This window comes from Fusarium verticillioides, chromosome 1, assembly GCF_000149555.1.
Source record: "Fusarium verticillioides 7600 chromosome 1, whole genome shotgun sequence".
NCBI lineage: Eukaryota > Fungi > Ascomycota > Sordariomycetes > Hypocreales > Nectriaceae > Fusarium > Fusarium verticillioides.
In genome coordinates, this window is record NC_031675.1 from 685,213 (window position 1) to 712,351 (window position 27,139).

General features: G+C 48.1%; 10 protein-coding genes across 13 annotated transcripts; 6 read left to right on the plus strand and 4 right to left on the minus strand.

Moving 5' to 3' along the window:
- On the minus strand, positions 1–4,488 carry FVEG_09726 (hypothetical protein). 2 transcript variants are annotated; one of them, XM_018898787.1, is made up of 3 exons: positions 2,910–4,488; positions 1,404–2,862; positions 1–1,353 (listed from the first exon to the last, which is right to left on the minus strand). In XM_018898787.1, the coding sequence occupies exons 1-3, from the start codon at positions 3,261–3,263 to the stop codon at positions 1,292–1,294; spliced, it is 1,875 nt and encodes a 624-aa protein (XP_018756725.1). In that variant the 5' UTR covers positions 3,264–4,488; the 3' UTR covers positions 1–1,291. The 2 variants fall into 2 exon arrangements, with proteins under 2 accessions (XP_018756725.1, XP_018756726.1); XM_018898788.1 differs by having other exon boundaries at positions 1–2,862.
- Positions 4,489–6,602: 2,114 nt separating this feature from the next.
- FVEG_16648 (hypothetical protein) lies at positions 6,603–8,009 on the minus strand. Its single transcript, XM_018905886.1, has one exon. The coding sequence runs from the start codon at positions 7,766–7,768 to the stop codon at positions 7,424–7,426; it is 345 nt and encodes a 114-aa protein (XP_018756724.1). The 5' UTR covers positions 7,769–8,009; the 3' UTR covers positions 6,603–7,423.
- Positions 8,010–11,827: 3,818 nt separating this feature from the next.
- On the plus strand, positions 11,828–11,926 carry FVEG_09725 (hypothetical protein; the record flags this gene model as incomplete). The annotated part of the gene is made up of 1 exon (XM_018898786.1): positions 11,828–11,926. The coding sequence occupies one exon, from the start codon at positions 11,828–11,830 to the stop codon at positions 11,924–11,926; it is 99 nt and encodes a 32-aa protein (XP_018756723.1).
- Positions 11,927–12,191: 265 nt separating this feature from the next.
- On the plus strand, positions 12,192–13,050 carry FVEG_09724 (histone H2A.Z; the record flags this gene model as incomplete). The annotated part of the gene is made up of 3 exons (XM_018898785.1): positions 12,192–12,302; positions 12,676–12,807; positions 12,862–13,050. 3 exons carry the CDS (start codon positions 12,192–12,194, stop codon positions 13,048–13,050), a joined length of 432 nt encoding a protein of 143 aa, XP_018756722.1.
- A 773-nt stretch (positions 13,051–13,823) lies between these two features.
- FVEG_09723 (hypothetical protein) lies at positions 13,824–14,621 on the minus strand (the record flags this gene model as incomplete). Its single annotated transcript, XM_018898784.1, has 1 exon — positions 13,824–14,621. The coding sequence occupies one exon, from the start codon at positions 14,619–14,621 to the stop codon at positions 13,824–13,826; it is 798 nt and encodes a 265-aa protein (XP_018756721.1).
- Positions 14,622–19,626: 5,005 nt separating this feature from the next.
- Positions 19,627–21,104, plus strand: FVEG_09722 (ER lumen protein retaining receptor). The gene is made up of 4 exons (XM_018898783.1): positions 19,627–19,902; positions 19,965–20,023; positions 20,076–20,142; positions 20,192–21,104. The coding sequence occupies exons 1-4, from the start codon at positions 19,875–19,877 to the stop codon at positions 20,683–20,685; spliced, it is 648 nt and encodes a 215-aa protein (XP_018756720.1). The 5' UTR covers positions 19,627–19,874; the 3' UTR covers positions 20,686–21,104.
- Positions 21,105–21,232: 128 nt separating this feature from the next.
- FVEG_09721 (transcription initiation factor TFIID subunit 10) lies at positions 21,233–22,145 on the plus strand. Its single transcript, XM_018898782.1, has 2 exons — positions 21,233–21,454; positions 21,500–22,145. The coding sequence occupies exons 1-2, from the start codon at positions 21,293–21,295 to the stop codon at positions 21,902–21,904; spliced, it is 567 nt and encodes a 188-aa protein (XP_018756719.1). The 5' UTR covers positions 21,233–21,292; the 3' UTR covers positions 21,905–22,145.
- On the minus strand, positions 21,877–22,645 carry FVEG_09720 (30S ribosomal protein S19). 2 transcript variants are annotated; one of them, XM_018898781.1, is made up of 5 exons: positions 22,511–22,645; positions 22,444–22,459; positions 22,212–22,394; positions 21,973–22,162; positions 21,877–21,894 (listed from the first exon to the last, which is right to left on the minus strand). In XM_018898781.1, the coding sequence occupies exons 1-4, from the start codon at positions 22,551–22,553 to the stop codon at positions 22,129–22,131; spliced, it is 276 nt and encodes a 91-aa protein (XP_018756718.1). In that variant the 5' UTR covers positions 22,554–22,645; the 3' UTR covers positions 21,877–21,894; positions 21,973–22,128. The 2 variants fall into 2 exon arrangements, with proteins under 2 accessions (XP_018756718.1, XP_018756717.1); XM_018898780.1 differs by having other exon boundaries at positions 21,877–22,162.
- An 84-nt stretch (positions 22,646–22,729) lies between these two features.
- Positions 22,730–24,654, plus strand: FVEG_09719 (hypothetical protein). Its single transcript, XM_018898779.1, has 3 exons — positions 22,730–23,600; positions 23,647–23,783; positions 23,833–24,654. Exons 1-3 carry the CDS (start codon positions 23,412–23,414, stop codon positions 24,506–24,508), a joined length of 1,002 nt encoding a protein of 333 aa, XP_018756716.1. The 5' UTR covers positions 22,730–23,411; the 3' UTR covers positions 24,509–24,654.
- Positions 24,655–25,052: 398 nt separating this feature from the next.
- Positions 25,053–27,106, plus strand: FVEG_09718 (DnaJ like subfamily B member 12). Of its 2 annotated transcripts, none has more exons than XM_018898777.1 (2): positions 25,053–25,956; positions 26,003–27,106. In XM_018898777.1, the coding sequence occupies exons 1-2, from the start codon at positions 25,437–25,439 to the stop codon at positions 26,554–26,556; spliced, it is 1,074 nt and encodes a 357-aa protein (XP_018756714.1). In that variant the 5' UTR covers positions 25,053–25,436; the 3' UTR covers positions 26,557–27,106. The 2 variants fall into 2 exon arrangements, with proteins under 2 accessions (XP_018756714.1, XP_018756715.1); XM_018898778.1 differs by having other exon boundaries at positions 26,015–27,106.
- The last annotated feature ends 33 nt before the right edge of the window (positions 27,107–27,139 follow it).

A 27,139-nucleotide genomic window follows, 5' to 3' on the forward strand; every position in this document is an offset into this window, starting at 1 on the left:
GCGTTGTTAAAAAGTAATTCTCATAATGCGTGGTCAAACATTGGGTGATATACATATTACATACATAGACGCAGCAAATCATCCATTCAAACAGCCAAGGCACAACACATTACAGCATGTCACGTCACTGCTTAATCAGTACACTCTGTTCGCAAGGCATATCTCATCTCTCTTTGGCTCTCTCTGCTCGTTCTCTCATTCGTGTTTGCAACTTCCTCAGGACATCTCTCTCCTGTCAACGATCGCCAAATAGCCCACACGCGTCCCATGCCAACACCCCCATCTCTAACTCTCCTTGAGTCACCGCGACCAGGCAGATCAAGAATTAATCAAGTGAGATATCAGAATAATACCACTCCCAGCCATCCATCCGTACATGAAAAGTAAATAAAAATAAAATAGAATAAAAAACGGATAGACAGAAACTGTAACAGAACCATGAACCAAGACAATTCAACTGTAATGCAGATAACCAGATATTGTAACTTTTTTCTTTTCCTTCCAACGGGGCCGGGCCTTCGACTCAAAAAAACCACCCATATTCTTTGGCACTCGTCCATCCATCGGCCCCTTTCAGTGCCCCTTGGTCCAAAAGCCGGACTCGGGCGTCTCCAAATGTGTCGTCTTCATCGTCGCGGTCATGCCAGGAACAGCGCCTAGACAGAAATTATTTGATTTGATTTGGTGGGTATAGTAGTAGGTTGTAAGTCGCCGAGGCAACCCCTCCCATTTGCTGACGCTGAACAGCCTGATGAGGAGAAGCCGGTATAGCTGTCTAGACGTAACGTCGTAAAAGCGTCATAATCGTCAAGTGGTGGTGATAGTGGTCGTAAGTCTTGTCGGGGGTACATACGTCCTTTGGGGGTATTCCAGGTTATGCGTGCATGCGTGCGTGCTGCCAAGTGCTTCTGTCTGTAGTCTGTGACCTTGTACATGTTTGGTTGCCCAGTTGTGTCGAAAACATTTGTGTATCCAGATATCCTATCCCATGCTCTCTCTCATCGGTAACTGTCATCAAGTCGGCCAGGCCACACGCACACTTCCTTAGGCCACTGTCGTCCCCCACAATCTTCAAAAGTCATAAAACCGTTCCCACGTAAACTATATGCAATGGGGTTCAACAAGACAAGTGAAATTCCTGCCATCACTTCCCCAGGTATGTCGGTATTACAAGTCATAAAAGCAAATGCGATGCAAAATTTCAATGCGTCGTGGTCATTGTCGTTAATCCGTAATGATACGCGCAGTTGTAATCGGCCTAACCCGTCAAGGGGTGGCCAGAGAATCACACTCAGTGATATCGCGAAGCGTTGGTTGAGCTTGAACCGACGCGTGCTCCATTGTCGGATGAGTCTATCTTGAGTTAGCCAGTGGTCAATTGCTCCAAGTCTCGTGTGACGTACCACCGCTACCGCGCGTGGCGTGGCCGTTAGCACGTCGCCCAGCAAATCCGGCATTGGTCTCCCACTCAGGTCCGCGAGGCTGTCGCTCAGGTGCTCCCTTAGAGCTGTTACCGGGGCGCTGGCTGCCGATAGCACCAGGAGTGCTTCGCGCCTGGTTCTGCATGGAGCTGGAGTCGTAGCCCAAGTTCAGGCTGCTGAGGCTGCTCAGAAGAGCAGAGTCATTCTTGGGTCCAGGGGTACCAGAGTTGCCAGGGTGGCCGGAAGGTGACATGGCACCTCCCATATAGTCACCAAAGCGAGCAGCAGTCGAGCCACCACCCATGTTATTCATTCCCGATGGGGCGAGGTAGCTGGAGGAAGCCTGCGAAGGGCTAGGGGTGAAGGATCGCAGATCAGCAAAGCTCTTGGCGGCTCGAAGGTTGTTGGGGATGCCGTTGCCTTCGGGGCTCCCGGGGAGCTCGATAGTGGGACCCTGTCGACCCATCATGTGGGAGTAATTGCTGCTGGCAGCTCGTGTCTCACGGTCAGCAGCAAAGTCAAATGTAGCAGCCCGGCTGAGGCCACGCTTATGCATGTCCAGGTTGGTACCTGGCTGACTGTGGATGTGGGCGGTGGGTGATGGCTGTTGTCGCTTCAGCACCGTAAGCTGGCGCGATTCGCCATCGCCCATAGACTGGTGCTCAAGGCCCATGTTGTGTGCGAGAATGTGGATGGATCGTCGATGCTCGGGAGCGATACCAGCAGGGAAGACCAGGATTTCCTGAGAATCGTCACGACGGAACATGACCAGTTCGGTGTAGAACTGGAGAGTCTGGGGGTCGTTCAAATCAACATCGCCTGGCATGGGCAGTGCGGGAGACTGAACACGAGATGTCTCGAGCATGCCGAGGTGCGATGGTCCCCTAGCTTGGGACTGTGAGAGACTGCCAAGTGACTGGATAGAGCTTTGCTGGTGAAGCATGGGAGCACGGTGCTGCTCCTCAAGTTGACCTCGTCGCTCTCGCTTCTCGCGTTCAATTCTCTCCCTCTCAGCCTCAGGGAGCATCTTCTTATACTCGACGCGCAACTTACGGCCATGGACATCCATACCGTTCATCGCCTCAATCACCATGCGTGTATCTTCGGCAGACTGGAAATTCGCGAAAGCCAGACCTCTGAAGACGCCATTGTCGAAATGGTAGTTGAAGGCATATGGCTGAGGGAGGTGCATCTCAAGCATGATAGAAGCCAGAGTCTCTTTTCGAACGGCAAAAGGGATGTTCTTAATAACAATAGCTGTAGGGATAAGCTGGTCGGCGTCTGAGGTGTTTGATCGAAGATCAGTGGGAGAGCCGTGAGATCCGGGGTGCTCAACACGGAGACCACCATTTGACATGGGGTTGTTGTTCATGCCTCCTTGGTAGGGTTGAAGACCTCCATGGTTGCCATGAATACCAATAGCATTGTGATCGGTCCAGTTCTGTTTCTGATCAGACATAGTCATATGAATGTTCCGTATGTACATACCTGGGGAAGAGCGGCTCGTCGGTTCACGTTTCGTTGTCGTCCAGGGCCATTCACGGCACCGTTGACTGTGGCGACTCCAGATGTGTTGTAGTTCCAAGCTTGACCATTATCCAGCATGTAGCCCTGCATACCAGCCATGTTCTCCATACCACGGTGGTTGTACCCACTTCCGATCCTGTCGGCAGGGTAAAGAGCAGATGAGCCTAGAGGAGCATCAAAAGGGCGTTGGGACTGGCGAGGTAGCGAGAGGCCAGCGAAACCACCGGCTGTAGCATAGTTCTGTCTCGAGTTCGGGGAGCGATTGGTTGATGTACCATAATCAAGGTAACCCATATCGTGCGGTTGCTGCGACATTGTGATAACGGGATCCAGCTTGGCAAATAACTGCTGTTTTTACCCAGCAGTCGACTTCACCTGCTTTTCTTGAGGATTTATATCAAGCTGACACGTACAGAATGTGCAGTGTCAGGAATGCGGACGCGAGGGGGTATCGGGGGATGCGTAACAAGCAGTTAAAAATGCGGCATCAAATCGTTGGCTCGTGGGTCTCGGTCGTGAAAGCGGTGTAGCTAAGTAAAGTTGAGGGTACCAGGCACAGAAGAAACCGTCTGTCTATAAAGTGCTCAAGAAGAGTCGGGTGAAACAAGGTTCGGGGGTTCCGCCTCAGGGTCAATGACCACAAAAGTTTGTTCCGTCAGGTGTAGCGAGATGCCCAAAAACAAGATTGAGGCCTCGGGCAACAAATGCGCGAAGCTTAAAACGAAGGCGCTGCGAAGTCCTGGGTGGCGATAAAGGCGCACAAATACAGCCAGCACAACGAAGGAGGCCGAGTGAACCGGATTCCTAGATTCCAAGGTCTGGCAAAAATGGCGGAGTAACGTCAAAGAGCGTTACTTAATCGTCGCAGTTCGATATTTCTGGGGGAGCCAAAGGTGATAGGCGGATGACCCTGGAAACCAGCGACGTCTCAAAAGTAGCTAGTAAAAAGACTACTAATGAGCAAGAAATAGTCGCGCGAAAGGGCGAATTGGATTCGCGCGATGGCCTTGTCTCCTTGTTGGTGCAAAAAAGGTCGAATGGAGGTTTTCGTAGACGTAAGGGCTGTTGGGGTGTGGCTGAACCAGATTGCGAATGACGGAGGAGTAATCAAGGGAGGGAGACGAGACGAGAGGGGGGAAGAAGGAAGAGAAGAAGAGGTCGACTAAAAATCGGGGGAGGAGAGGGGGAAGGAGGAGGAGGAGGATAAATGATGAGGTTTAAGAGTGAGAGAGGTCAGAGGTAGAAAAGGGGACGGACGGGGAGGAAAAAAAGATGGAACAGGTCCCAGTTAGCAAAATGTCCGGGACGTTCTCAGTGATGGATGGATGATCTGGAACGGGAAAACGGCGGACGGGAGACGGGAGACGGGGGTGTTGTAACCAAAGAAAGAGAGAGGATTCGATTGATTGATTGATTGAGAAGGGGATCAATTAGTTCCATAGGTGTCGGGTGGATGTGGTTGGGGAGGTGACAGCGGACGGCGAATAGTTTCCCGTCAAGTTTCCCTTCCAATCCCTTCAGGTTTCCTTTAGCTTTAGGTTCCTCTCAGGTTCTGTCCTGACTCTTCAGCAGTCACAGCACATAGAGGGGCCCTTATTTTTTTCTCTCTGTCTGCCCTCTCCTGAGGATCCATGAGCGAACGAGGTGGGATGGGGCGGCGTCGTTAGGACAGTGCCTATACTGTGATGAGCCACCTGAGAGGAACTGAACACCAACACCCCCAAGCCCGGCGCAAATTGGTGGGGTTTTCAGCGCAGTTCAATTATTCTCCAGCTGTCAGAAGTCCACTGTGGAACCCCAGCATGCCCATCCCCTGAGATGCTCATCAAGGGGTTGTTCTGGGATCCCATGCATGAGGTGGCCCTTGAGATTTACCATTCCATTGTTCAAGATCCATCCATTCACTAATTGTCGGGTATCATTCATTCATTCAACGACTCCAACTTATTTGGGTAGTATCTAATTCGCTAGCAATACCGGTTAACTTGACCGTTAATGAAAGCCCTGCTACTTTTAAACAGTAGTAAGTACCGTGTCTAATATTAGCCTTTCTTTTTCCCCCCCTACTACACTTACTTTGAGTGAGTTAGATCGAAATGCACTTCTTAATTCTTAGCACATGGTGGGGGGCCTTGTGAAAAAAAAATTAAGTGATTGAGCCCGGGAACGATGGGAGGCTGGCCGGCTTTCGTCAAGCCACCACTTTAACTAGGTCGGCCTTGATTTGAGATACGCAGTCAGCCTCTTGAAAGGCTGAGAGTACAAGAGGCTGACGGTATTGGATGTTTGATGCTGATGCTTTTGTGGAAAGGCTGCAGAATGACACCTCGTGATGGTTGTAGAGAAGCAAATCAGATGCTCTATCCCTGGAAGTTGAACTGTGGCAGATGCTCCAACAGTGCGAGCAACGTCATCCCGACACGGGTATCTCTTAGCTCAGGGTTCAGTGGACCGCATGTTATTGGGCACGCCCAATTGTGATGGGAGTTTGCTTTGTGTCTGTGGACATCGACGAAAGACGTGCATACGGATTGGATGTTTATGTCTAGCAAAAAATGTTGGAGCGACTTTTTATGTTGTGCATACCGCTATGCATTCAGATCTGGTATTACGTGCATCGCCAGGTAACACCAGCTAATTCTTTAGACGTATACTACTGCACGTATAGGCTACAAGCTCAAGCCTGCCTGTGTGTCGCATTTTTTTTTACCAGCTCAGTTGGGTATCAAGCAAATGACCCTCAGTCAAGACCTGACTCGATGTGATGCATGAACCTGCAATTGACTCAGTTGGGGTCACAGTTCAGCATAGGTAGGATGGGATATAATGCACGGATGAGGTAGGCTATGAAGCACAACCTCTGATCCTTTCAGCTTGTTGGGTAGTACTGTTCCAATACTTTCATTGCCCAAGGGAAATAGGGGATGCAATGGATGGTGTGAGAAAAGAGTCGAGATGAGATTGTCATTGTCAGTCAGAGGCATCCAACTGTAACACTCACAGAGACGAGACAAGTCAGTCCCGCAGATCGATAGTCATTACCGGCGGGAAATCTTGGCTGGGTATCGTATCTAACTGGCGTCTCATCTTGTAATGATTCTGCTCCATCCTCCATCTCGCATCGTATCTCTAGCTCCTCCCTTGTTATGACACACCCGGCCGGCTTGCTCAGTGAAGCTCCCCGGATGCTGCTAACCTGACGTTGTCGTTAGCTACCTAGCTCATGCAGCGTAATCACCTCCCTCACACAGTCAAGTCACTCTCCATCACACAAGAGTCAGACAGACAAGACAAAGACGATGTGGCATGGCTTGTCTCTCTCCCTCTCCATCTTCGACTTGCGCCGTGTTTCCAGGGGTTGCCAAGGGGATTTGAGATGCCTCAATTAGAATGGCATGTTCATGCGGAAATTCGACTACTCTATCGTCAAAGCCACGTGCAATGATGCAGCTGCGGCTCTTTTCCTGACCCTGTCAAGTCTGTCTGCTGCCCTGCTTTTTCCATTAGTACGCGCTATCGTCTACCGCTTGTTTGTTGACAGAACACTTTGGCCATCAAATGTCCATAACTTTTTTGCCTTTTATCCGAGCGTATGCATAACAGCACCTGACTTATCTCTACTGCAAGCCAAAAGCTGCTTTTCTTTTTCTGACTTTTACATTAACTAACAGGACTCTGTCTCCTCGTCTACGGCGGTACATGCGAGCGGCCCGTCGGACGGGAAGCCAATCAAGTAGTGGAGTACAAAAAGTATGTAAGACTTTCTAATGAATGATAAACTTTTGGCAAAAACAAAAAGAGCCCGCAGAGAGGGAGGAAAAAGAAAATATGCATCACCTTGGAGACGCCAATCCTCACAATTCCCATTTTATACACGTCATTGCCTACAAGACAAGACACAAGCCCATTCTTTCACGACAAACTGAACTGAACTGAACTCAGAAGAGGTGATAATATTTCCTGAACCCCCTTTAACTTCTACAGTGCTTCTTTCAACTTCCAAAACTCAGCCCCTCTTTGTTCGTTCCCAATGCCCATGACGAAGCCAGGGTCATCCTAACCCGCCCACCTGGGCCGATATCAGGGGCCCAGCCTGATCTCAGGGGACTCCCCAGTCTTTGGGTCGTCGTTCGTGTCCCATGTCCGTAAGCCCTGGTACGGTACAGGAGAGACGAGCGAGGGGACCCGGGTCCCTGGAAATTGAGCGTTGATTAGCTGGAGGGGCTGAGTCTATGACCAAGAGCAAGAGAACGAGCTTGTTCTCAGACCTTTTTTCCAGTTGAGTCTGCCTTTTGTATTGGTCTGTCGTATTGTTTATATCGAACTTGGGTGGATCACACTTCAAATGAAGCCCGTGTACGGAGTATGTCGCAGACCTACCTCATCTTTCAAGCAACGAGTGGTCAACAAAGCATGTCACCACAGACGGTATTCATCGCTTGGCCCCTCATCTCCTTTCTTCTCTTGCTCGCCTGTCAAATTCGAGAAGCCTCACTAGCGCATCCTATTTCGCCTCGCTGCTGTCCCCTACACACAAAAACACAGAGGGTCTTTTTCTTCCCAAGGCATCCCAGCTTAGCCTCATCTCGCCGTCGCTCGGTTGTCCATTCCCCCGGAGATGGCGGCTCATAGATCACGCGGCCGACAGTCGACACCCCTGAACTCTCTTTTTTAAGATGAACGAACCCTCGTGAAAATGCTCTAGAAGCTCCGGCAGACGGATCTTCTCCCCGGGTCTGTTCTCTGTTGGTCTGTCCGCGCAAACACGCGGCGGCATCCTTTGTGAACCGATCTATGGAGTAAGCATATGTGATATCCATGCGGCATAAGATGTGCAATATTCTTGTAGATGAAGCTTGATTCTTGTCTACCCTGTTTCGAAGTCATGATTACGGTTGTCCAACCTTTTGTTGCCCACCACTTTGTAAGAGCACGTGTCTCATTGAAACATGATGCACAAGAGTAAATACGGTCATGAGACGTCTTTGGCTACACCCACAGATTGCAAGTTGGCCCAGTTACGACGTTGTGATGTCTCATGCCCCGAGACCTCCAGCAGGTTCAGGATTGATTGATTGATGTCTTGATCCCATGTTTACAAGTCACCAACCAGAAGTGAATGTTTCATCATTCAAGCTTAGTGGGGGATCGGCGTGAGCCGCTGCAACGCCCCATTTCCCTTTTCGACATGAGATGAGCCTCACGGCTTTCTTCCATGATACCTATCGCCACAATGACGCTTGCCACTGCTTCATCGTGAAGATCAGAGGACTTAGTCTTATTGAATGAGGAGAGGAGGGAGGCAAGGTCAGGCACCAACGCGACACAGGATCTGACGCTAGATCTATAGTACCGTGGAAATCATTCCCAAAGTGCCATTCTATCGGCATCCAATATGCAGGCCTCCGCCCTCGCCTCTTGCCCGCAGCTACGGCTGCAGCATGCAGCTCGACTCGCCTACTCACCACTGACCACTCACACTCAGCTCTCAACTCGCCTCTTTTCGCTGATACTACGGAGCTATTCCCGGATCTGTTGAAGCGACGTTGCCAAGGGTAAGTAAGAAAACTTACTGGTAAATGACAAAAAGACGTAGGGTAATTTTAGGTAAACTTACTAAACTTAGTATATTAGTTATTTTTGGCACCTGAGCTGAGCGTCCTAAGCTTTCCTGCTCCCTGAGGTCTGCGTGTCGCCCCTCAATCGCATTCACTTCAATTTCACCATCATGACTTCTTTAATCCTTTGGAGCTTCGCCTTGTAGATATTGATAACTTGTTGTGGTTGGAGATCATCAGAACGTGTGATATTTGATTGTTCATATAAACTACATTTGTAGTATAATACATGGCATGATCTGACTAGGTCCCTCTAGGGACTGCCATTTGCACATCGTCGTCCTCACCCTCATTCTCACCTGGTGATATTATTCATGCAATGAGACTCGAATGGACATCGAGATACTTTTTTTCCTTTCACAGACCAAGTGAGCTGTGATGCTTCAGCTACGAACCAATCACTGGGGTCAACAATGTTGGCAAGTGTAAGCTTACATGGCTAGGGCAGGCAGGAAAAGTTAAGGACTTCGATCCTAAATAAGAAAAAGGGTCAGGTAGATTTTAGAAATTTGAGATCAAGTTAGAATATATCAGAGGACCTTTGGACTAGTTGTTTCATCACCAAAGCATGTAACCAGAAGCTTCCATGTTGATCATCCTCACTGTCGCCCATAAGGACCAGCGTTGGATAACGACCGCAGCTATCTATGTCTTGTCTTCTTTCCCTTGAATAATACGACCCTACAATCAGGGCCGAGGTCAATCTTCTTAAGCCAGCATCACTTTGGTGATATCCCACCCTGTATCCTACCACCGAGTATCTGACTCAAATCCAACACCGCCAGAATTCCTGGACGATATCTGATCCGTCTAAAGACGACCCGGCTCAGCAGACCCTACAAAAATATCTGATATGAGATCGTCGCAGCAAGTGTTTAAAGCGCGTTTCTCGTGGCTATGCTCCCAAGTGTCTCCTCGGAGGCAAGACCTATGCATAGATCGACATGCCGACTATTTTGGAGTTCATCCCGAATCGGACCTCATGAAGACTGAACAATGGGCCGAAAACCAGCCCAGGAACAGAGAACCTACCCGAAACTATACGCCAAGAGTGTGTCGTTCATTTACCCGAATCCTCGCGATGTAGGATGGAATGGCAATGGGTACTTGGGGGTCGCTGTCGGGGGTGATGAGTTCAGATGACTAGTCACTCAGCTTCAAGATGCAGTAATCAAATCATATCCTACTGAAACTTGCAGTTTTTGGTGAACTAAACATAATAATCAGTTGAAATTTTACAGACTTCCCGATTGACTTGTTCTTGAAGGCATTGAATGACCTCAAATGGTCTTAGACGGCGTCACCAACTGCGTTGATGTTCTGACACGATTTTATCGTCAAATCCTCTACTTCCAGCGAAGCACAGATATGTAAAGACTCCTAAAACGAAAGGTGATCACCGGGAGCAGTTGAGTAAAGCTATTAAACTATAAAGGGACATATTGACGAATGGCAAGAAAAGAAACCTCCCCAATCATGGGTGTCCTGCCGTTCGCTTGTTGGAATTCATACATGAGCGACAACTAGAGGACCTAAATCATCCAGAAGAAGAATGAAAGGCATGCTGATGAGAGCAATTACTGTATCTTCCGCTCAAGGTGAAAACAGTAACCTGATTTTCGGTTCAATAGATGAGTTCCACCTTCTTGCAATCTCTCGCTTTCAGGTGACAGATACTACCTATGGAACCATCGTTATGGGATAGATAGCCAAATCTCGTACTACTGTCAGTAAAGTATCCCGCAAAACTCGATATGGTCTTTGTGAGACTTCTATAATCTATTCTTTTCTCCAGAGCGCAATGTGGAAGTGTTCAAGTCTGTTTCTTACATTCGCCTCCCTCACATTCATTACGCTCTTGCCCCCATAGCTTCGTTTGCAGTCTGTGGACTAGAATCATAAATTCAGGGCCTAAATTTAAACATACTGATCAATCACAGCCGCTTTAGGCGCGATTGGGTGTTATCTTTAATTGCTTCATACTGTTCACGAGATGCGCCCCAGCAGGCAAATGCGAGTTGTCTTTGGCATCAGCGTTCTGCTTCGGGTTTTGCTGTTCGTCAACATTATCTTAAAACTCATAGAACACATCTGAGATAGGCCTTCAACACGGACCTTTCAACATAATACTCTCTGGCACAGATATGTCCCCAATACTGTAATGATATTTCCATCCACAAAAACAAGCTCGGCCGATTTTATGAAATCCTCCACTGGAGTGCAGTACTGCTTCGATGTATTCATTTGTGTCATGAGACCCCATCTTCGGGACCAGCCTCAGCTTTTCAGCACCCACATGCTGCTTTTTGCTTTTCTTGGACAACATATGATTTAGGATGATAACCTCGATTTCCGCCAGTCTTTCCTTGTTCTCGACTACCGGGTCAGCGTCAAGTTTAAGAAGATCCTGCCTATATGAGGCCTGCTCCGTGTCTGTAGGAACGTGAGAAACATAATTGTAAGCGAGGGAATTTATCATAATGCTCATAGGAGCATAGGAATGGGAGCGAAGAAAAATGTCTGATTCGAGGCGCAACTTGGGCGACATGGCACATAGGTCAAGTTTTGAGGAAGCAGAAGGTGCGGAATGACTTGATGCCTTTGACATGTGTGCAAGACCGGAGTTTCAGATAATATGCTAGGATTGAAAGGTTCTATCCATACCGTCATGCAGTCAACTTACCCGAGTAATATGATTCAGTTAGATCGACTTCCAGTTCTATTTAAAAAACAATCTCAACTTATAAGGTATTTCCTGGTGAGGGCGAGCTGATTGTAAGTCAGGTAAATGCTCGGCTAACGTGAGCCAGATCAGCCACACTTCAGCCACAGCGGGACATGATCAACTCCAAACCGAGCCTGGGTTTCAACTGTTCAATACACAACGACATCTCATCAAGTGTCTAACAAGATGCCCTGACTTGTCAGAAACCGAAAAGATACCGCCTCTGTACCAGCAGCCATGCTAGTACATGCTGTATCATCTTTATGGCATTCAACAATCTCCGGGTGAGACAAAGCTGTGAATATGCGGCAACCCGTTCCAAGCATGACAGCAAACAAAGATGAGATGAGCCAAGTAAGTATCAACACAGCTCCTCCGCCAGCACCTCTAGGAGCTTGAAAGAAGTCTTTCTTGAATATGCTACCTTTCCTTGATCTATATTCACCCTTTTTGAAGACTTTGCAGCACCATAACATCTGTTTTGGTGATCCCTAACTAAGGGCCTCTTCTCACACAGCCTTTGCTGGCCCAGCTTGATGGCCGGGTTTATCTCGGGTCACTCAACCAATGAAAAGCGTCTCTTCATCGGCAAGTGCAATGAGCAATTAAGCTTCCAGCAGCCAGAAGCTACCTGAGGCATGTACCTCTGGACCATCCAATCCCGCACCGCATCTCACGCAAGCTCGCCCTTCGCCAGAGCCTGCCTGAAGAAACAACATCAGCACCGCACCGCAGCCCGCTAAATTTCTGCCACTACGAACTCTCGATCCCGCGTTTTTCACATCAACAACATCAATCGTCATTTCGACCGATCGGCTACCGCGTTCGAACCCGAGTTCATTCATCCCCAAATTTTTGATACTTTTATCTTACGACTTTTTTTACGCGATCATATCGACAATGCCTGGTGGAAAGGGAAAGTCTTCTGGCGGAAAGAGCTCCGGCGGCAAGACAAGCGCTGCTGAGGGCACCAAGAAGCAGCAGAGCCACTCTGCTCGTGCTGGCCTTCAGGTGAGTCTCATCTTGAGAGGTAGAAGAGGAGGATGGGCTTGCTTTGTCGACCGACTTGCGCATATTCCATGTCCCGCATCCCACATATCTCAAGTTTCACGATCCGTTCCCGACGCGTCGAGCATCTCCGCACGACGAGAAAATCTTTTCAAATTGACAACGCATTCTGCACTTGGCCCTCGCCGCGCGTTTGAGCTGATGCGACGGTTCGGCAACTGGTCGCCGATATTCTGGGGTGGCTGTCGATGTTGTTTATGTGCATGTTGGGTTGAAACGGGGCATGACGGAATGCGCAAACAAAGACGGCTCGGGAAATATTCTTATTCAGACTTGTTGGTTTCGTTTAAACTCGTACTGACGTGATGTTTTTCAGTTCCCCTGCGGTCGTGTCAAGCGTTTCCTCAAGCAGAACACCCAGCAGAAGATGCGTGTGGGAGCCAAGGCTGCCGTGTACGTTACAGCCGTTCTGGAGTACCTGACTGCCGAAGTCCTCGAGTTGGCAGGCGTAAGTTTATGAGTCATGTTGTTGCCTGGAATCAACGCTAACATTTCATCACAGAACGCTGCAAAGGATCTCAAGGTGAAGCGTATCACACCCCGCCACCTCCAGCTTGCCATTCGTGGTGACGAAGAGCTCGACACTCTGATCCGTGCAACAATCGCCTACGGTGGTGTCTTGCCACACATCAACCGCGCTCTGCTGCTCAAGGTCGAGCAGAAGAAGAAGGCCAAGGCACTTGAAGGCTAAAGACGTATCGTTTAAGGCTCTATTTTGCTTTTATTCTTTGGGACTTGCAGTAAACCGGTATATGGGATGGTAATGCAGAAATACTTGAATTCGAATTCGATGGGGCGTCGCGTCGAGATATGAGCGGACGTCCGCACGACCACAGCTTGGATAGCTGAGGGCGCCTGCGCTTTCAATAGGCACACGACGAGCTCTCGGGGTCAGCTCTAGAAGCCGATACCCGATGACGAGAGGGTTCACGTTATGACGAAATGCCCTGTGCTGTTTGACTTGCGCGAGCTGTGTACAACAGTTGTGTTTTCACCTTGGTGTCTGGTCTGGTCTGGTATGAGATGCGACACGGAACCGCTGTGCTGATGGACTGGATTAGGTAGACACGGAAATACGAGTTCCTGGTTAGCCATCGAACGTTCAATGTTAAAATGAGTGTGGTTTATTATGGCCTGTTTGTCTTAGGAATGTGGATTAATGAAGCTATCACGTCCTTTCGAATGATGTTTATTTATTGTGATCCGCTCACTCAAAACAGTTCCCTGTTGCATCCATGATCTTTGCTATCCTTTTCTTCATCTCCTATTGACAACCCTGGATATCTGCTCCATGCCAGCCGAGGGGAGGCAACAAGACTTCAGATCTTCACCGTAGGTGACAAAAATACTTCGGTAAGTTTAGGATATTTTAGTGCAGCTTTAGACCAGTTTATTATGGTACCTTAATTAACATCAAATCATTTCTCTTCTATTCATCACCCCTCAATGTTTTCCTTGTTTTCTTTAGCTCGTCTTCGCCAGAGTTGAAGCATACCAAGCATCAACGTCCCTCTTGTACGCCGCGAATATCTCATCCTCATCATCAACATCTTCAGGACTTGTTATCTCTTGATCGAATTGTGGCATAAGCTCACAAAGGGGCAACTTACCTGGCATTTCATCATCCTCATCATAGTTCGTGGGGTGGAATGTGCCTCCTGTGGCCTTCTCAGAACTCTTCATCAATGCTTCATAGCGCTCTGTGTGGCACTGACTGGGATAGTTGCAGTCTATTTCGCAGTTCTGCCTCCTTTCAAGCATGCGCTCCAATCTTTCCTCTGTGAGATAAGTGCGCGATTCGACTTCGAATTTATATCTCTTTGCTCGACCCTGTACGCTATCCAGGCCATCGAAGCTGCGCTTGATGCGGCTCTCCCATGTCTCAGGTCTAGCTTCATGTTCTGTGCGAGAGCGCTTCCAGTCATTGTAATGAACCCAGAACTCGTAGTCGTAGTTATACAGCTCCAGGGAAGGACGTTTTGAGTATTTACGGCTTCTGGGAGACTTTTCAGTCTCTCTAGTAGGTCTGCTATTGCCATTGCCTGAGAGGGGAGACTTTTGATACTGCCTCGAAGGTCCGCCGTCTGAGCTTTCGCCTGAGAGGTGCTTGTAAGGGGGGTTACTGTTGTATGAAGGACAATTAATACAGCGGCTTGTGACGGAGACCCTGTATTCCTGCTCGCATCTGTGACATTGCCATAGTATGGGTAAGGGTGTCCCTCCAGGGGGATCCTCCGGAGGAATGCAGCTGAGTGTAAACATTCTGATGGGCTCCTTATCTAAGAGTTCAATTATCGTTTCGTGTCTGGGTGCAAGTTGTGCGGACTGGAAGGCATCAAGTCGAGATTTATGGTAGACGGCTTCTGGAATATTATGTTGACTGGTAGTGAGCGACAATGGTTGGGTTGAGATCAACTTATCTGTAGCATGTTGAATTATATGGTCATATGAAGTTCGGGGATGAAAATTATGCTTGATTGTTGACCATACAATGAACTTTCAAGGCATCGACGTATGTTCGTACAATCGAGTCTGAAGGGAGCCGAACATATACATCTCGACAAAGCTGCCTGGGAGAAGATTGACCTCGTCTTTGTTCAGGACCAGAACGGCCGTGAAAGAGACATGAGTGAACAGCGTTCGCTTGTTAGATGCCTGAACAATAGGTAATACAAGATATAAAGAGATAAAGAGTTGTCAATTGCGTTTTTTATTCGTGTTGTTTGACCTGTGGTGTCTTTGTTATGGTGCCGAGCAGCAGGGCATCCTGCAGACATGTCGGTGAGTATCTCTACTACAACTAATCTTCTGTCCAAATACTGATTTGAAGTATTACATCATTTCATGTGCCTATTGAATGCTTCATGCTTGAAACCAGGGTCTCCTGTGTGTCATTGCAACAGCTCCGGAAGTCCTATGAGATCAAGCGTAGACTTCACTTCAAGCGTAATACGTGATAATCGATCAACTCATTACAGCTAATTATGTTATCTTAAGTTGGGTTCCTCCAGAGTCAATAAGCGACAGTAGTGACTTGCTTGACTCAACCAGCCAACAAGTATGTGACTGAGACTTGACACTCCGTTTTATCTCAATTATACGGCTCACAATTGAAGCTATGTTAGTTACCAGTGCTTTCAGTGCATCTCGACAACGCTGCAGTCTTAGTATAAGTTACATATTACTGATTGTAAGCGGTTGACTCCTCAGGAATTGTCCGTAACGACCAATCTGCTAAGCTTTTGTCTGTGATAAGGTATCCAGTGCCTCGCCGTCAGCCGCTTGAATTACTTCAAGCCATTTTACGTAGTAGAGCCATGGACCGATTAATCATTGGTAACCACAAAACTTTGGAGGTTTTCAGGCTATGGAGGCCTAACAAAAATCAGCAGAGTGGTGAAGCCAGCCGAGAAATTCTCCGTTGTTTATAGAACCTGAGGCTACCTTATGATAGACTGATCATTATGCTCTGCCTTCTTGATTTGGCCAAACCTGCGGCGCCTTTATGCCTCTAGCACGCCATCATGGCTTTCATAAGTCCATGGCTTGATCTTTTTGTTTCTCATGGGATCTCAAGTGGTCGCCACTTTCTTCCATGCACAGTTGCTCTTTTGACCAAGTGTTATCGATCTTGCGGCTCCGGTTGCGCCTCAGAAGCTAACACGATTTTGGAGGGGTAATATCATGGCACGATCACATGCTATGGTCATTTTCAAACCTAGCTTGCTGCGAATACACGTCTGTAGATTGCTCTGGGGAAATGATATTGGAATAGGTATTTTTGAGATGTAAGACGTTATTTTCAAGGGCTTTGCTTATACATGTGCGGTGTGTAAATAGACTTTGATACCTCGTAAGCATGAGCATCGTCTACTGGATCGAAAGACAACATTTTCTACTCAGGATTCGCTCTCGCTTTTGTATAAGCGAGATCCATTAGTCAGGGTTGTATGAATCAAAGAAAGGGGAATAAGAACAGGAATCAGGTTACTCTGCTTGAACTTAACCAAAGCTTTCTTCGTTCTCTCTCGTTACAGGTTGTTTTCTATAAACTCAATTCAAAGTCACGGAAAAGAGTCCAAAGCTTCTATGACACGGCACTCCGATCTCGGTACACATATGTCTCTTTGAGATGATGAAAAAAGTCTATTGTCCTCAGAAGCAACTAGCACAGAAGATGTGACTTTTGTTGTGAACCTGGATGGGGCATACAGGTCGCCATCAAGTTTCTCTGTCGAAGCTTGATTGTTCATAAACCTCCACAGACTCGTATTGACTCATTGGTTATGCTTTCTCGGGGCAAGTCCCTGACACTCACATTACGGGACTACCTCGAAACTCGCAATTCAAACTTCAAATTCACGACAACAAAACGTGTTTGGGCACGTAGACCGAGGGTTTCGACCCCGAAATTGAGTTGAGAAGACTATTTCTTTGTCTATATAAGGACGAGATGCTCCCCCTTGGAACATGATTCTTTTCTTCTCCTCACGCATGTTTTGATGTCTTGTTTGTTATCGACTTTCTTCACTTCATTCATTCCTTCATTCGTACATATTCATTCATTTAATACATTCATGTAATACGCTATACCGCTTGGTACACATAAAAGTACGCAGGCTACGGCTCTAATCTATTCGCTCCACATGTCATGAGCTACGAGTTATCGATCTCTGCACATTTGCATATGCCGTTCCCCCTTTGAGAGGATGGGGCCGTATCATGTTCTTTTCCGGAGAAGCTGTTATATTTCAGACGCCTTTATATCGACAGGGACGTTGTCCCAACGGGTTTTATCTAATTTACCAGTAAACGACGAATCGTACGGTACACTGACGCCGTCGACTAATCATCCTCCCTCTTATTAGCCCACTTGCCGGGTTCCATATTCGAAAAGAGACGCTGAGGGAGAGAAGAAGAAAACGAAAAGAAAGAAAATCAAAACAAAAGACTAAAACATAAGAAAAAATCGACAAGCCAATATTCTATTGTTCTGTCAGGAGCATTCCTATTGGGAGTATTCCTCTTTGGAGTGTTCCTCTTGGCACAAACAAAAGTCACGCAGCTCAAGTCACCTCGGGATGACCTAGTCAAGAACTCACGAGTGGCGGCAGGTATCTACTCGAGACAAAAGATGATGACGGCTGGGAGTTGACGTACCAGGCACTGCTTGCTGCATTGCTACCACTAATACTTCGACTCTTGTCGAGACTGACAGTACGATCAATGCAATCTGCTGGAGTTAAGCCTCGCTGCTCAAAACTGCGAGAGCCAAAGACCGATCGGCCATCGTATGATGGTATTCTGACATTTTGATATGTCGGACGTCTTCGGGTTCCCCCCCAGGGGTTTTGAGACCCTGCGGGAGAATTACAGCTACTGAGGACTTGATCCACTGTCACGACCGATATTGCGACTACGGCTAGGAATATTGGCACAGGATACCACCAGGAGACTCAATGGAGTTGGGATCTAGCCTAAGGGCCGGGTCGAATTTGGCGGGTTGGATAGAGAGGACCCTGGTGTTGTTTCAACGGCGACCAAAAACAATATAAAAACACAATAGCCCCCAGGGGTACCAAACACAAAAAATGGAAATTGGTTGGTGGCGAACCGGCGTCATCATTTCTTTCATTTCTTTATGATACCCCAAAACTGGCTGTCATAGCCGGTGAAGTTATCTCGCCACAGCTCTAAGGACCTGAGTTGCTTTCAGAGAGTGCCTCAAGACCTGTGAGTTGTGAGTGAGTCCCCAATATTTCTGTCCATGAACATTTCATATTGTCACTCATGTTGGATTAAGCAGGACCTGGTTCCGATGAGTTGTGCGGTATGCTCTGCATCGCAGGTAGCATCAACTGTGGTCTTTTACTTGAGCCGCTTCTCAAGCCACCTTCAACGCTTGAGGAAAACTTCATAGCTCTCTGTAGGGGCGACCCAAAGCAGAGAGCAGTAAGATCTGCGGTCTTTCGAACATTCCAGGTACCGCCCTGTCGTTCGTTGACATCTCAGATACCTCTCACCAGGTAACTTAAAGTGGCTCGAGAAATAAAAGCCGAACCAGTCTTCGAGAAAAAAGAGAGAGAGAAAAAAGAAGAAGAAAAAAGAGGATGAAAACGAAACGAAAACAGAATATGCTAATTGACCTTGCCCAATCAATGGATCTTGGGCATGTCTTTTGGGGGACAGGGTTAGAAGACTCTGTCCTGTCAGCGCATGGTCTGCGATACACTTTACGGCTCGGTTTGCCATAGGAGTATCTTCAGCCTGCGAAAGCTGAGATTTGTTGACTGTAGAGTCATTATGTTATGACGGAGCTCGTGTTTTCCACCTGCATTCCGAACACTTCGCAGCTGGAATAGCTGGTTGCAGTCGTAGTTGAGGAAGATGGTGGGGGTTCACGGGTTGCCATTTACGATTTGCTCTGCTTCAAGATGGATTACCAAGATTGTACGAACCAAATGTAGAGGTTTTGGGATGGATGTAAGGACTATATGTATATGTCGGGTGCCAAAGAAAGTATCAGTGTTTTACTGCCTTAGGATAGGTCAGGCATGTTTGGTGGATTTACTTTGCTTGGATGGCGAACGGCATCTGCGCCCTCGATCATCTTGCGTGTTCTGCAGCAACGAAAACTCACATAAAAACACCGCAGTTAGTCTAGTGTAAATATACTGCAACCGTACATAAAGATTAAAAAAAAAAAACAAGCGGAGTCATCGTGATGTGATATCTGTGCTTGAATCAGTTGGTGTTTGCTTGGGACTCTAAAAGAGGATGCCAAAATAAACTCAGTAAAGAGTCCCCTAAGCTTAGGCTAAATTGTCTAAGTCTCTTCATCACTTAGGGTCACGATCCTAAGTTTTCTTGCCTCCCCCTGGGGGTTTGAATGAGGAAATGATGTCTATGATATGAGGAACGGTTCGGGAGTGAGTTGTATAAGCCTGTTTCTCATAATGTCGTTATCTGGACCGTGGTTCATGCTACTAATCTACTTGAGGTACATTCACTTACAACTTCATGATAACAGCCACACACCCCTGAGCTGTAGCAGATTTTGACATGGGATGTCAAAATAAACTCAGCAAAAGTTATCCTAATTTCATCCTAAACTCTGACTAAACTTAGACCAAGTTACCTAAGTCTTTTTGTCGTTTAGGATCGAGGTCCTGGGTTTTCTTTCCCCTTAGTGTGGCTGAGATACTGTGGCGTTCGACCTGACACATGCGAGACATTACGTAGCTGGATGGCCCAATGAGCTTGCAATCGCGTCGTGTCCTTTTTCAGCCAAAGCTCAGCTCAGTTACAAGATTCATGATTCTCCCAAGCTCCCCTTGTCAATCCCTCGAGCCATCACCATCCAACCCTCGTCCCGAACGATCCTCAATTGTATCCGTACTCACTCGCCTTTGACAGGTTGTCGCTCGCTTCCCACTCGCTGCGCTTCTAGCAGCTACTTATCTTGCAACTTCTTCAAACTTCTTATCTTAGCTTTGCGACAACACCACCGCAATCATGCCTTTGAACGTTTTCCGAGTCGCTGGTACGTTTTCGACAATGCGGAATCGACGGCTTCGTTGAGCTATTTACTAACTTGCAGCACAGCGGATTTCTCGCATCTCGGCTCCATTTTCATCTTGCTTCACAAGATGGTGCAGCTAAACGTTGGTCCTCCCTTGTCAGACGCTGTGGATCAGCTATACTAATCGTCTTCAGAGCTGCTCGGGTATCTCCTTCAAGTCGCAGACACTCTACATGCTTGTCTACATCACCCGCTATCTTGGTACGACTCCCGTTAGCAGACCCCAGAAGCGCATTCTAACCTGCCCCAGATCTCTTCAAAACCGATAGCCTCTACAACTTCATCTTCAAGATCATGTTCCTTGGCTCCCAAGGTTACATCATCTACCTCATGACCAACGCCTACAAGCCTACCAACGATCCCAATGTCGACACCTTCCGAGTCCAGTACCTCCTCGCGGGAGCTGCTGTCCTCGCCATCGTCTTCCCCTATCACTACACCATCTCGGAGATTCTGTGGGCCTTCTCCATCTGGCTCGAGTCTGTGGCTATTCTCCCCCAGCTCTTCATGCTTCAGCGCACCGGCGAGGCCGAGACCATCACCACCCACTATCTCTTCGCTCTCGGCAGCTACCGTGCTCTCTACATCCCCAACTGGATCTACCGATACTTCGCCGAGACTAACCACAAGGTCGACACCATCGCTATCGTTGCTGGTATCGTCCAGACCGTTCTGTACAGCGACTTCTTCTACATCTACTACACCAAGGTCATGAAGGGCAAGAAGTTCAAGCTCCCCGTCTAAACGATCAACAAGACACCAAAGATACCTGTACGAAATAGAGCACCAGGCTCTCAAAAACACGTCTTATACGTTTTGGCACTGTAACGATGAAGTAGCCAATAGGCAAGACAAGACAAGACCACAGTTTTTGGTCACGACAACTCCGGCTTCTGGAGATGCATGCACGGCGTTGGTTTGGGAGGTCAACAAAGGCGGTAATTACAATGGCGTCGCCGTTTGGCTTGGAGATTTTGGGGAAAAGGGATCGTTGATTTCAGTGCTGTACCAAGTCAAAATAGAGTGTAGTCTATTTGCGTTGAATGCTGCTATCTCTGTCATTTGTAATGAGCTCCAGGCACCATTCAATGAAGAAACGAAGAGGCATATGAATAATTAGGCAGGGAAATACAACATGAGAAACTACGAATGCTGGTTTATGCTTATTTGATTGTGCCTGGTTGATTTTCTCTAGTTCCATTAAGCTTCTTGGCATTGTGCGGCTCATGCAAGCCGAACAATAGACCATGACATCGAATCACGTGACTCTACCTCTTAACGCGTCGAGCATCAATCACTTCGACTTCATCTTCAACATCTTAATCCACATCGCATCATCAAATCTTTCAATATGGCTAGTGATGCGCCCGAAAAGCCAGAGCAGACCCCTCCTGCGCCGGAGGCTCCCGCTGATGAAGCGCCCGCTCCAGCGATTCCCGATCCTCGATTACCAACTCGCAAGGATGTCTCGCTACGAGAGTTCCTGAACAAGATGGATGACTATGCGCCGATTGTACGCTCCACAGACTCCTAATTCAACTCATCTAACACTCTCTAGATTCCCGATGCAGTCACACACTACTATATGACCAAGGCTGGTCTTCCACCACCTCCCCAGACCGATCCACGCCTCGCGCGACTCCTCGCCCTAGCAACCCAGAAGTTCATCGCGGACATCGCCGCAGATGCATACCAGTACAGTAGAATCCGCGCATCATCAAACACCAATAATCCCATGGGGTCTCTTGGTGCAGCTGCCGGATTTCCTATCCCTGGTCAACCAACTGGTCAGCCGGGAAGCAAGGATCAAGCTAAGGGTGCACCGCTGGGTATCCAGCGACCGGGCTACGGAGGTGGTGGACAGGGCGGTAGCCAGAACAGGACTGTTCTGACCATGGAGGATCTTGGTATGGCTGTTGGAGAGTACGGTGTCAACGTCAAGCGTAGCGAGTTCTACCGCTGAGTACGGATCTGATTACATGACTGCAAGGCGTTTCGGTTTGGCGTTCACGGAAGGATTTGGGTCCGTACATGATATCAAATATGAAAACCAGGAAAGTCATAGCTGGTTACAACAGATCGCCTGAATATGCGAATGGATCCCTTCGTTGAAGTCATTGCTCTAGTGATGTTACATGTAGTCTTTTGTACATGGGTATACCCAGATTCCAGTCCCTATTTGATATTCTACCTCTTGTCCCAGATATTTGGCTTTCGTGTTCTGCATTAAGTCAGAAGATATTCGTCTTTCGGTTTAGACCGACACTTACGGTGAGAATTCGCCAAGCTTGTGTCCAACCATATCTTCTGTAATGGTCACCTCATGGTAATCCTTTCCATTGTGCACCTCGAACTTGAGACCGACAAAGTTGGGCAGAATCGTGGCTGATCGAGCCTGTGTTCGCACAGGAGGCACCTTATCGCTAGAAGACTTGGGCCATACAATGGGTAGGCTATCGCATGTTAGAATTGTCAGGATAATCGAGTCGGTCGTCGGCTTACGGTACCAAGTGCGGCCCTATCAGCAGAATTAGCACCCAACAACATCACAGCATATAAATTTACATACCCTTCCACACTGATCGCTTAAGAAGAACCCGTGTCGCGTGCATTATCGCTGGCACATGTCGTTCCCTCGAAATTTCAGGCCGGCATCACCAAGCTTCATGCGACGGATCTAGCCGGGAAGTCGTTTTTCCGATCGGTTAGTCCGAGACTTGCAGCACGTGACTACCCCAGTGCAACACGGCTACCGGCACCTCTGTGCTTCCCTCACCTGAGGTTTAATATGGGCGTTAAACGGAAAATGAATCCCACCAACGAGATAAAGATGCATGTTTCAACAAGAGATGATCATTACAATATTTGTACGACAAGTTGCGTCATTGATGCGTTCTACTCCTTAACAGGAGGACTACAAGGAAAAAAAAGTCTTTTTTCAGAAACGAGTCAAGTGGCTCTGATAGAGTATGAAAGTTGCTGTCGTTAGTCTTGAAATGTTCAGCCAAGAAATACTATACAACTCTACTCCACGAATATCATCTCAACTTTCCTTGCTTCACTATGCTCAGTGCCGGGAACGCGGCGTATTAGTGAAATATCAGGGGGGCCTAGCTCCTGTTTCAGCCAAACAAACAGGGAACACCGGCAAATCAGTTACCACCAAACTGGGTCATGTTCTACACTTCATCTGGAGAAACCATTGAAACGTGCAAATCGACCGAGTCTATACCTATATGGGCTCACGGAGGATCAATAGTCAGTCTGGGTTGGCCCTTGTCACATCCTGACTTAATGAACATGCTACGACGGGGAGCTATGCGTAGCACCGCAACTTGGGCCGAAGCTGAAATGTGTATATAAACTCACCATGTTTCCTGCATTTCTTGGCTCTGCTCTACATGGCTCGTTGATCGATCCTCTTACAATCATTTGAAACAAGAAACGAATATCCACTCCTTCTAGCAAACATGCGGTTCACGGATTTCCTTCTCGCAAGTGCTGGCGCTTCCCTTGCTCTGGCCGCTCCTCACACTACGAGGGCCAAGGGCAAGTTCCTCTTCACTGGTTCCAATGAGTCTGGTGGTGAGTTCGGTGAGGGAAACCTCCCTGGAACTCTCAACAAGGACTACATCTGGCCTACCACGAGCTCCATTGATGTAAGTATCTTGGCATATGACTTGTCCGTGGTACTGACTATGATAGACCCTCGCTAGCACTGGTATGAACACCTTCCGTGTCGGTTTCCGCATGGAGCGAGTGACTCCCAGTGGTATCACCGGTGCCATTGATGAGGCCTACTTCAAGGGCCTCCAGGACACTGTCAACCATATCACCAGCAAGTCAGTAACTACCTTTCCCATCTTGAGGTAACTTCACTAACACACTCAGGGGCCACTATGCCGTCATTGACCCTCACAACTACGGCCGTTTCAACGGCAACATCATCAAAAGCTCTGACTTTAGCGTCTGGTGGCAAAAGGTAGCCAAGCGCTTCGCCAACAACAAGCTCGTCATTTTTGACACCAACAACGAGTACCACGACATGGACAACTCTGTCGTCGCTGCTCTCAACCAAGCCGCCGTCGACGCCATCCGCAAAGCCGGCGCAACCTCCCAGTACATCTTTGTGGAGGGTAACGCCTACACCGGAGCCTGGAGCTGGGTTTCCAGCGGCAACGGCGCTGCTATGAAGGATCTCAAGGATCCTCAGAACAAGATCATCTACGAGATGCATCAGTACCTCGATTCCGACTCCTCTGGCACCTCTGAGAATTGTGTTAGCTCTACCATTGGTGCTGAGCGTCTCAAGGCTGCTACCCAGTGGCTCAAAACCAACAAGAAGAAGGGTATTCTTGGTGAGACTGCTGGCGGAGCTAATGACCAGTGCATTGCTGCGCTCAAGGGCGAGCTGCAGCACTTGCTTGACAACTCTGATGTCTGGACTGGTTGGTTGTACTGGGCTGCTGGCCCTTGGTGGGGTGACTACATGTTCAGCATGGAGCCTACTACTGGTACTGCTTACAAGAAGGTTCTTCCTCAGATCAAGCAGTTCATTGGTGCTTAAGCGTAAGCGATGTCGTGGACATGGTTTAAGCTAGGGAAGAGGAAGATAACGAGTTGACTTGTGGGCCTGATTATTGTAAATACTTACTCGACGTATATAGTTTCTTGAGTATAAATCAACGCTTCTTGTTTATATGCGGTTCTCAGACTTTGGGTTACCAACTCTCTACTATTGTGATTATGCATGAGAACACAATTATATCACGGTGACTAAATGGTAGTCAAAGTTGAGACCTATATCTATATCACATTTTTTAATAGCCATGTGTTGTTCAATTTGCCTTTTGACTAAGGTACCTGGTTCATCTTCGTACGCCAATCCAAATTCTAGGGGCTTCGATACGCTACGGCTGTCTATGGAAGCATTTTCGACATTGACAGGGATATTTAAAGTATTTCAGGTACAGAACAGAGTTTAATCCCCCCACAATGAACCATCAGATTGCATCAAGATGCCGTAGGTCAATTGAATTGAACTGACTGATAGTCGTGTAAGTGATGCAGGGTAAGGTGATTGGGAACAATGAGATCGAGTGGTGGGGTATCACGTGGAGCCGAGACTTTGAGACGGACACAATGGTGAGAGTGGGCGTCCCCCAAAGACCAAGTAGGGATTGCCCGATCGGAAAACACCAGATTTCTGGCATCCCCTTTGCATCACCATATCAACAACATTTCCATTGCTTCATACTCCTCATGCGATTCGGCCACAAATAGCACAACCCCGACCAATACGGCGTTCGCCTCTTCGACGACGCCCTTTTCTGTGCCATTGTCACCTCCCAAAGAAGCCACTTTCCCTCTTCCCGCATTCTCGACGGCCAAACTTAAATCCTATTTATTAATCGCCAACCCTCAACGTACGACCCAAGAATCGTATCTTGCAACTCCTACAGACACCTAGCGACCTCGCAACAACTAAAATTTCGATGCCCAGCGCAACGGCTTCCGGAGCTGATACGGGTGGCTCGGCTCGGTCTCGCGATCATAAGCAGGGTAACCAGGGACGATCATTCACACCCGACCAAGAGGCAGCGGTCATTCGTATCCGAAGATGCGAGGCCACTGCGTTTTATGACATCCTAAACCTTTCGAGCGTAAAGGACACATGTACCGAGGCTGAGATCAAGAAGGCTTATCGGAAGCTGTCGCTTCTGACCCATCCCGACAAGAATGGACACCCTCATGCGGACGAGGCCTTCAAGATGGTCAGCAGAGCATTTGGGATTCTAGGCGATAAAGAGAAGAGGGAAAAGTTTGATAAGTTCGGCACAGATCCTGATAGTCGATTCGCCAGCGCCCAGGCGAACAATCCTTTCTTCAATCAACGAGCCGGTGGTGGTGGAATGGGTAGAGGTGGCCCGATGTTCCAGGATGACTTGACTCCGGAGGAGATGTTTGCCCGTTTCTTTGGCGGAGGTGGCTTTGGCGGCGGTGGCCCATTCGGAGGTGAGCAGAACTGACAAGCAAGATGAGACTCGTACTAATGTTGCAGCCTTTGACACAGGTCCTCAGTTTGTTTTCAACTTTGGAGGAGGTCCTGGAATTAGGGTTCATCAGTTTGGCGGAGCTAGGCCGAGAACGCGACCCCGAGAGGCCGATCGTGGTCGACAGAACGAAGGCAACGCTTTCCAAACGTTCCTGGGTCTACTGCCCATCATCTTGTTCTTCATCCTACCCATCATCACATCCTTCTTCTCCGGCGAGTCTTCAACAACATCGGCATCAGGGCCTCGCATGGTCTACGACAATCCTCTGCACCCGTACACCGAGCAGCGCACGACACCGAATCTGAATGTCAACTACTACGTTAACCCCGACGAGGTTGCCCAATATTCCGAAAAGAAGCTCAACAAACTTGACCGTACAGCTGAGCATCAGCTCTTGAGACATCTCAAGAACGAGTGTGAGAACGAGCTGATATATCAACGGAGATTGAGGGATGCGGCTCAGGGCTGGTTCTACCAGGACCCTGACAAGATGGCGCTCGCACAGACATACACAATGCCGTCTTGCGAGCGGCTGCAAAATCTTGGGGTGAAGGTTTAACGACGTACGCGCCGTGAGGGGGTGGATATTATATACTTTTCTTGTATAGGAGTTGGCGTTGTGGCATTTCTGGGACTGCATGGCGACGAAGGAAACTCGGACCTGACAAGCAAGCAAGCAAGCAAAGCAAGGGGAGGACGACGCCCATAATCAAGTTATGTATCATTCAGCAGCGTTTAATGCTTAAGGATGTGTTTTCCTAGGGGAGGTTTAAAGACGATCCAATTCGAGGTAGATTTGTTGTACTGCGTTTAGAATGCACACCAATCGCTTCTTTTGACTGCCAGCCACCGCAAGATATCTTATTCTCTGGAAGGCCTCGGGGAGGATGCCAAAATAAACTGAGTAAAGAGTCCCCTAAGTTAGCATAGATTTACCTGAATATTTTCGGCGCTTAGGGTCAAGGTGTTTTCTTTGCCTTCCCTTGGATGGCTGACTATTGGACCCTTGGTCTGAGCGTTGGATGACCGTTGAGTCTAAGACATTTGGTGGATCATGAAGGAATGAGTGCTTACTCCGTCCACTGAGACACTACCCGGTCTGTTCAAGATATTATGTTCTCATGAGAACTAAGTAAAAGCCA

Coding starts and splice junctions, on each gene's coding strand:
- FVEG_09719 (XM_018898779.1), top strand. CDS start 23,412: ATGCGGTTCACGGATTTCCTTCTCGCAAGTGCTGGCGCTTCCCTTGCT. Junction 23,601..23,646: donor CTACCACGAGCTCCATTGAT/GTAAGTATCTTG, acceptor TGACTATGATAG/ACCCTCGCTAGCACTGGTAT. Junction 23,784..23,832: donor GTCAACCATATCACCAGCAA/GTCAGTAACTAC, acceptor TAACACACTCAG/GGGCCACTATGCCGTCATTG.
- FVEG_09720 (XM_018898781.1), bottom strand. CDS start 22,553: ATGCACGCGACACGGGTTCTTCTTAAGCGATCAGTGTGGAAGG. Junction 22,163..22,211: donor AAGCTTGGCGAATTCTCACC/GTAAGTGTCGGT, acceptor GACTTAATGCAG/AACACGAAAGCCAAATATCT.
- FVEG_09722 (XM_018898783.1), top strand. CDS start 19,875: ATGCCTTTGAACGTTTTCCGAGTCGCTG. Junction 20,024..20,075: donor ACAAGATGGTGCAGCTAAAC/GTTGGTCCTCCC, acceptor AATCGTCTTCAG/AGCTGCTCGGGTATCTCCTT. Junction 20,143..20,191: donor CTACATCACCCGCTATCTTG/GTACGACTCCCG, acceptor AACCTGCCCCAG/ATCTCTTCAAAACCGATAGC.
- FVEG_09726 (XM_018898787.1), bottom strand. CDS start 3,263: ATGTCGCAGCAACCGCACGATATGGGTTACCTTGATTATGGTACATCA. Junction 2,863..2,909: donor GACGAGCCGCTCTTCCCCAG/GTATGTACATAC, acceptor GATCAGAAACAG/AACTGGACCGATCACAATGC. Junction 1,354..1,403: donor CGCCACGCGCGGTAGCGGTG/GTACGTCACACG, acceptor AACTCAAGATAG/ACTCATCCGACAATGGAGCA.
- FVEG_09718 (XM_018898777.1), top strand. CDS start 25,437: ATGCCCAGCGCAACGGCTTCCGGAGCTGATACGGGTGGCTCGGCTCGG. Junction 25,957..26,002: donor CGGCGGTGGCCCATTCGGAG/GTGAGCAGAACT, acceptor CTAATGTTGCAG/CCTTTGACACAGGTCCTCAG.
- FVEG_09721 (XM_018898782.1), top strand. CDS start 21,293: ATGGCTAGTGATGCGCCCGAAAAGCCAGAGCAGACCCCTCCTGCGCCG. Junction 21,455..21,499: donor TGGATGACTATGCGCCGATT/GTACGCTCCACA, acceptor AACACTCTCTAG/ATTCCCGATGCAGTCACACA.
- FVEG_16648 (XM_018905886.1), bottom strand. CDS start 7,768: ATGGATATCACATATGCTTACTCCATAGATCGGTTCACAAAGGATGCC.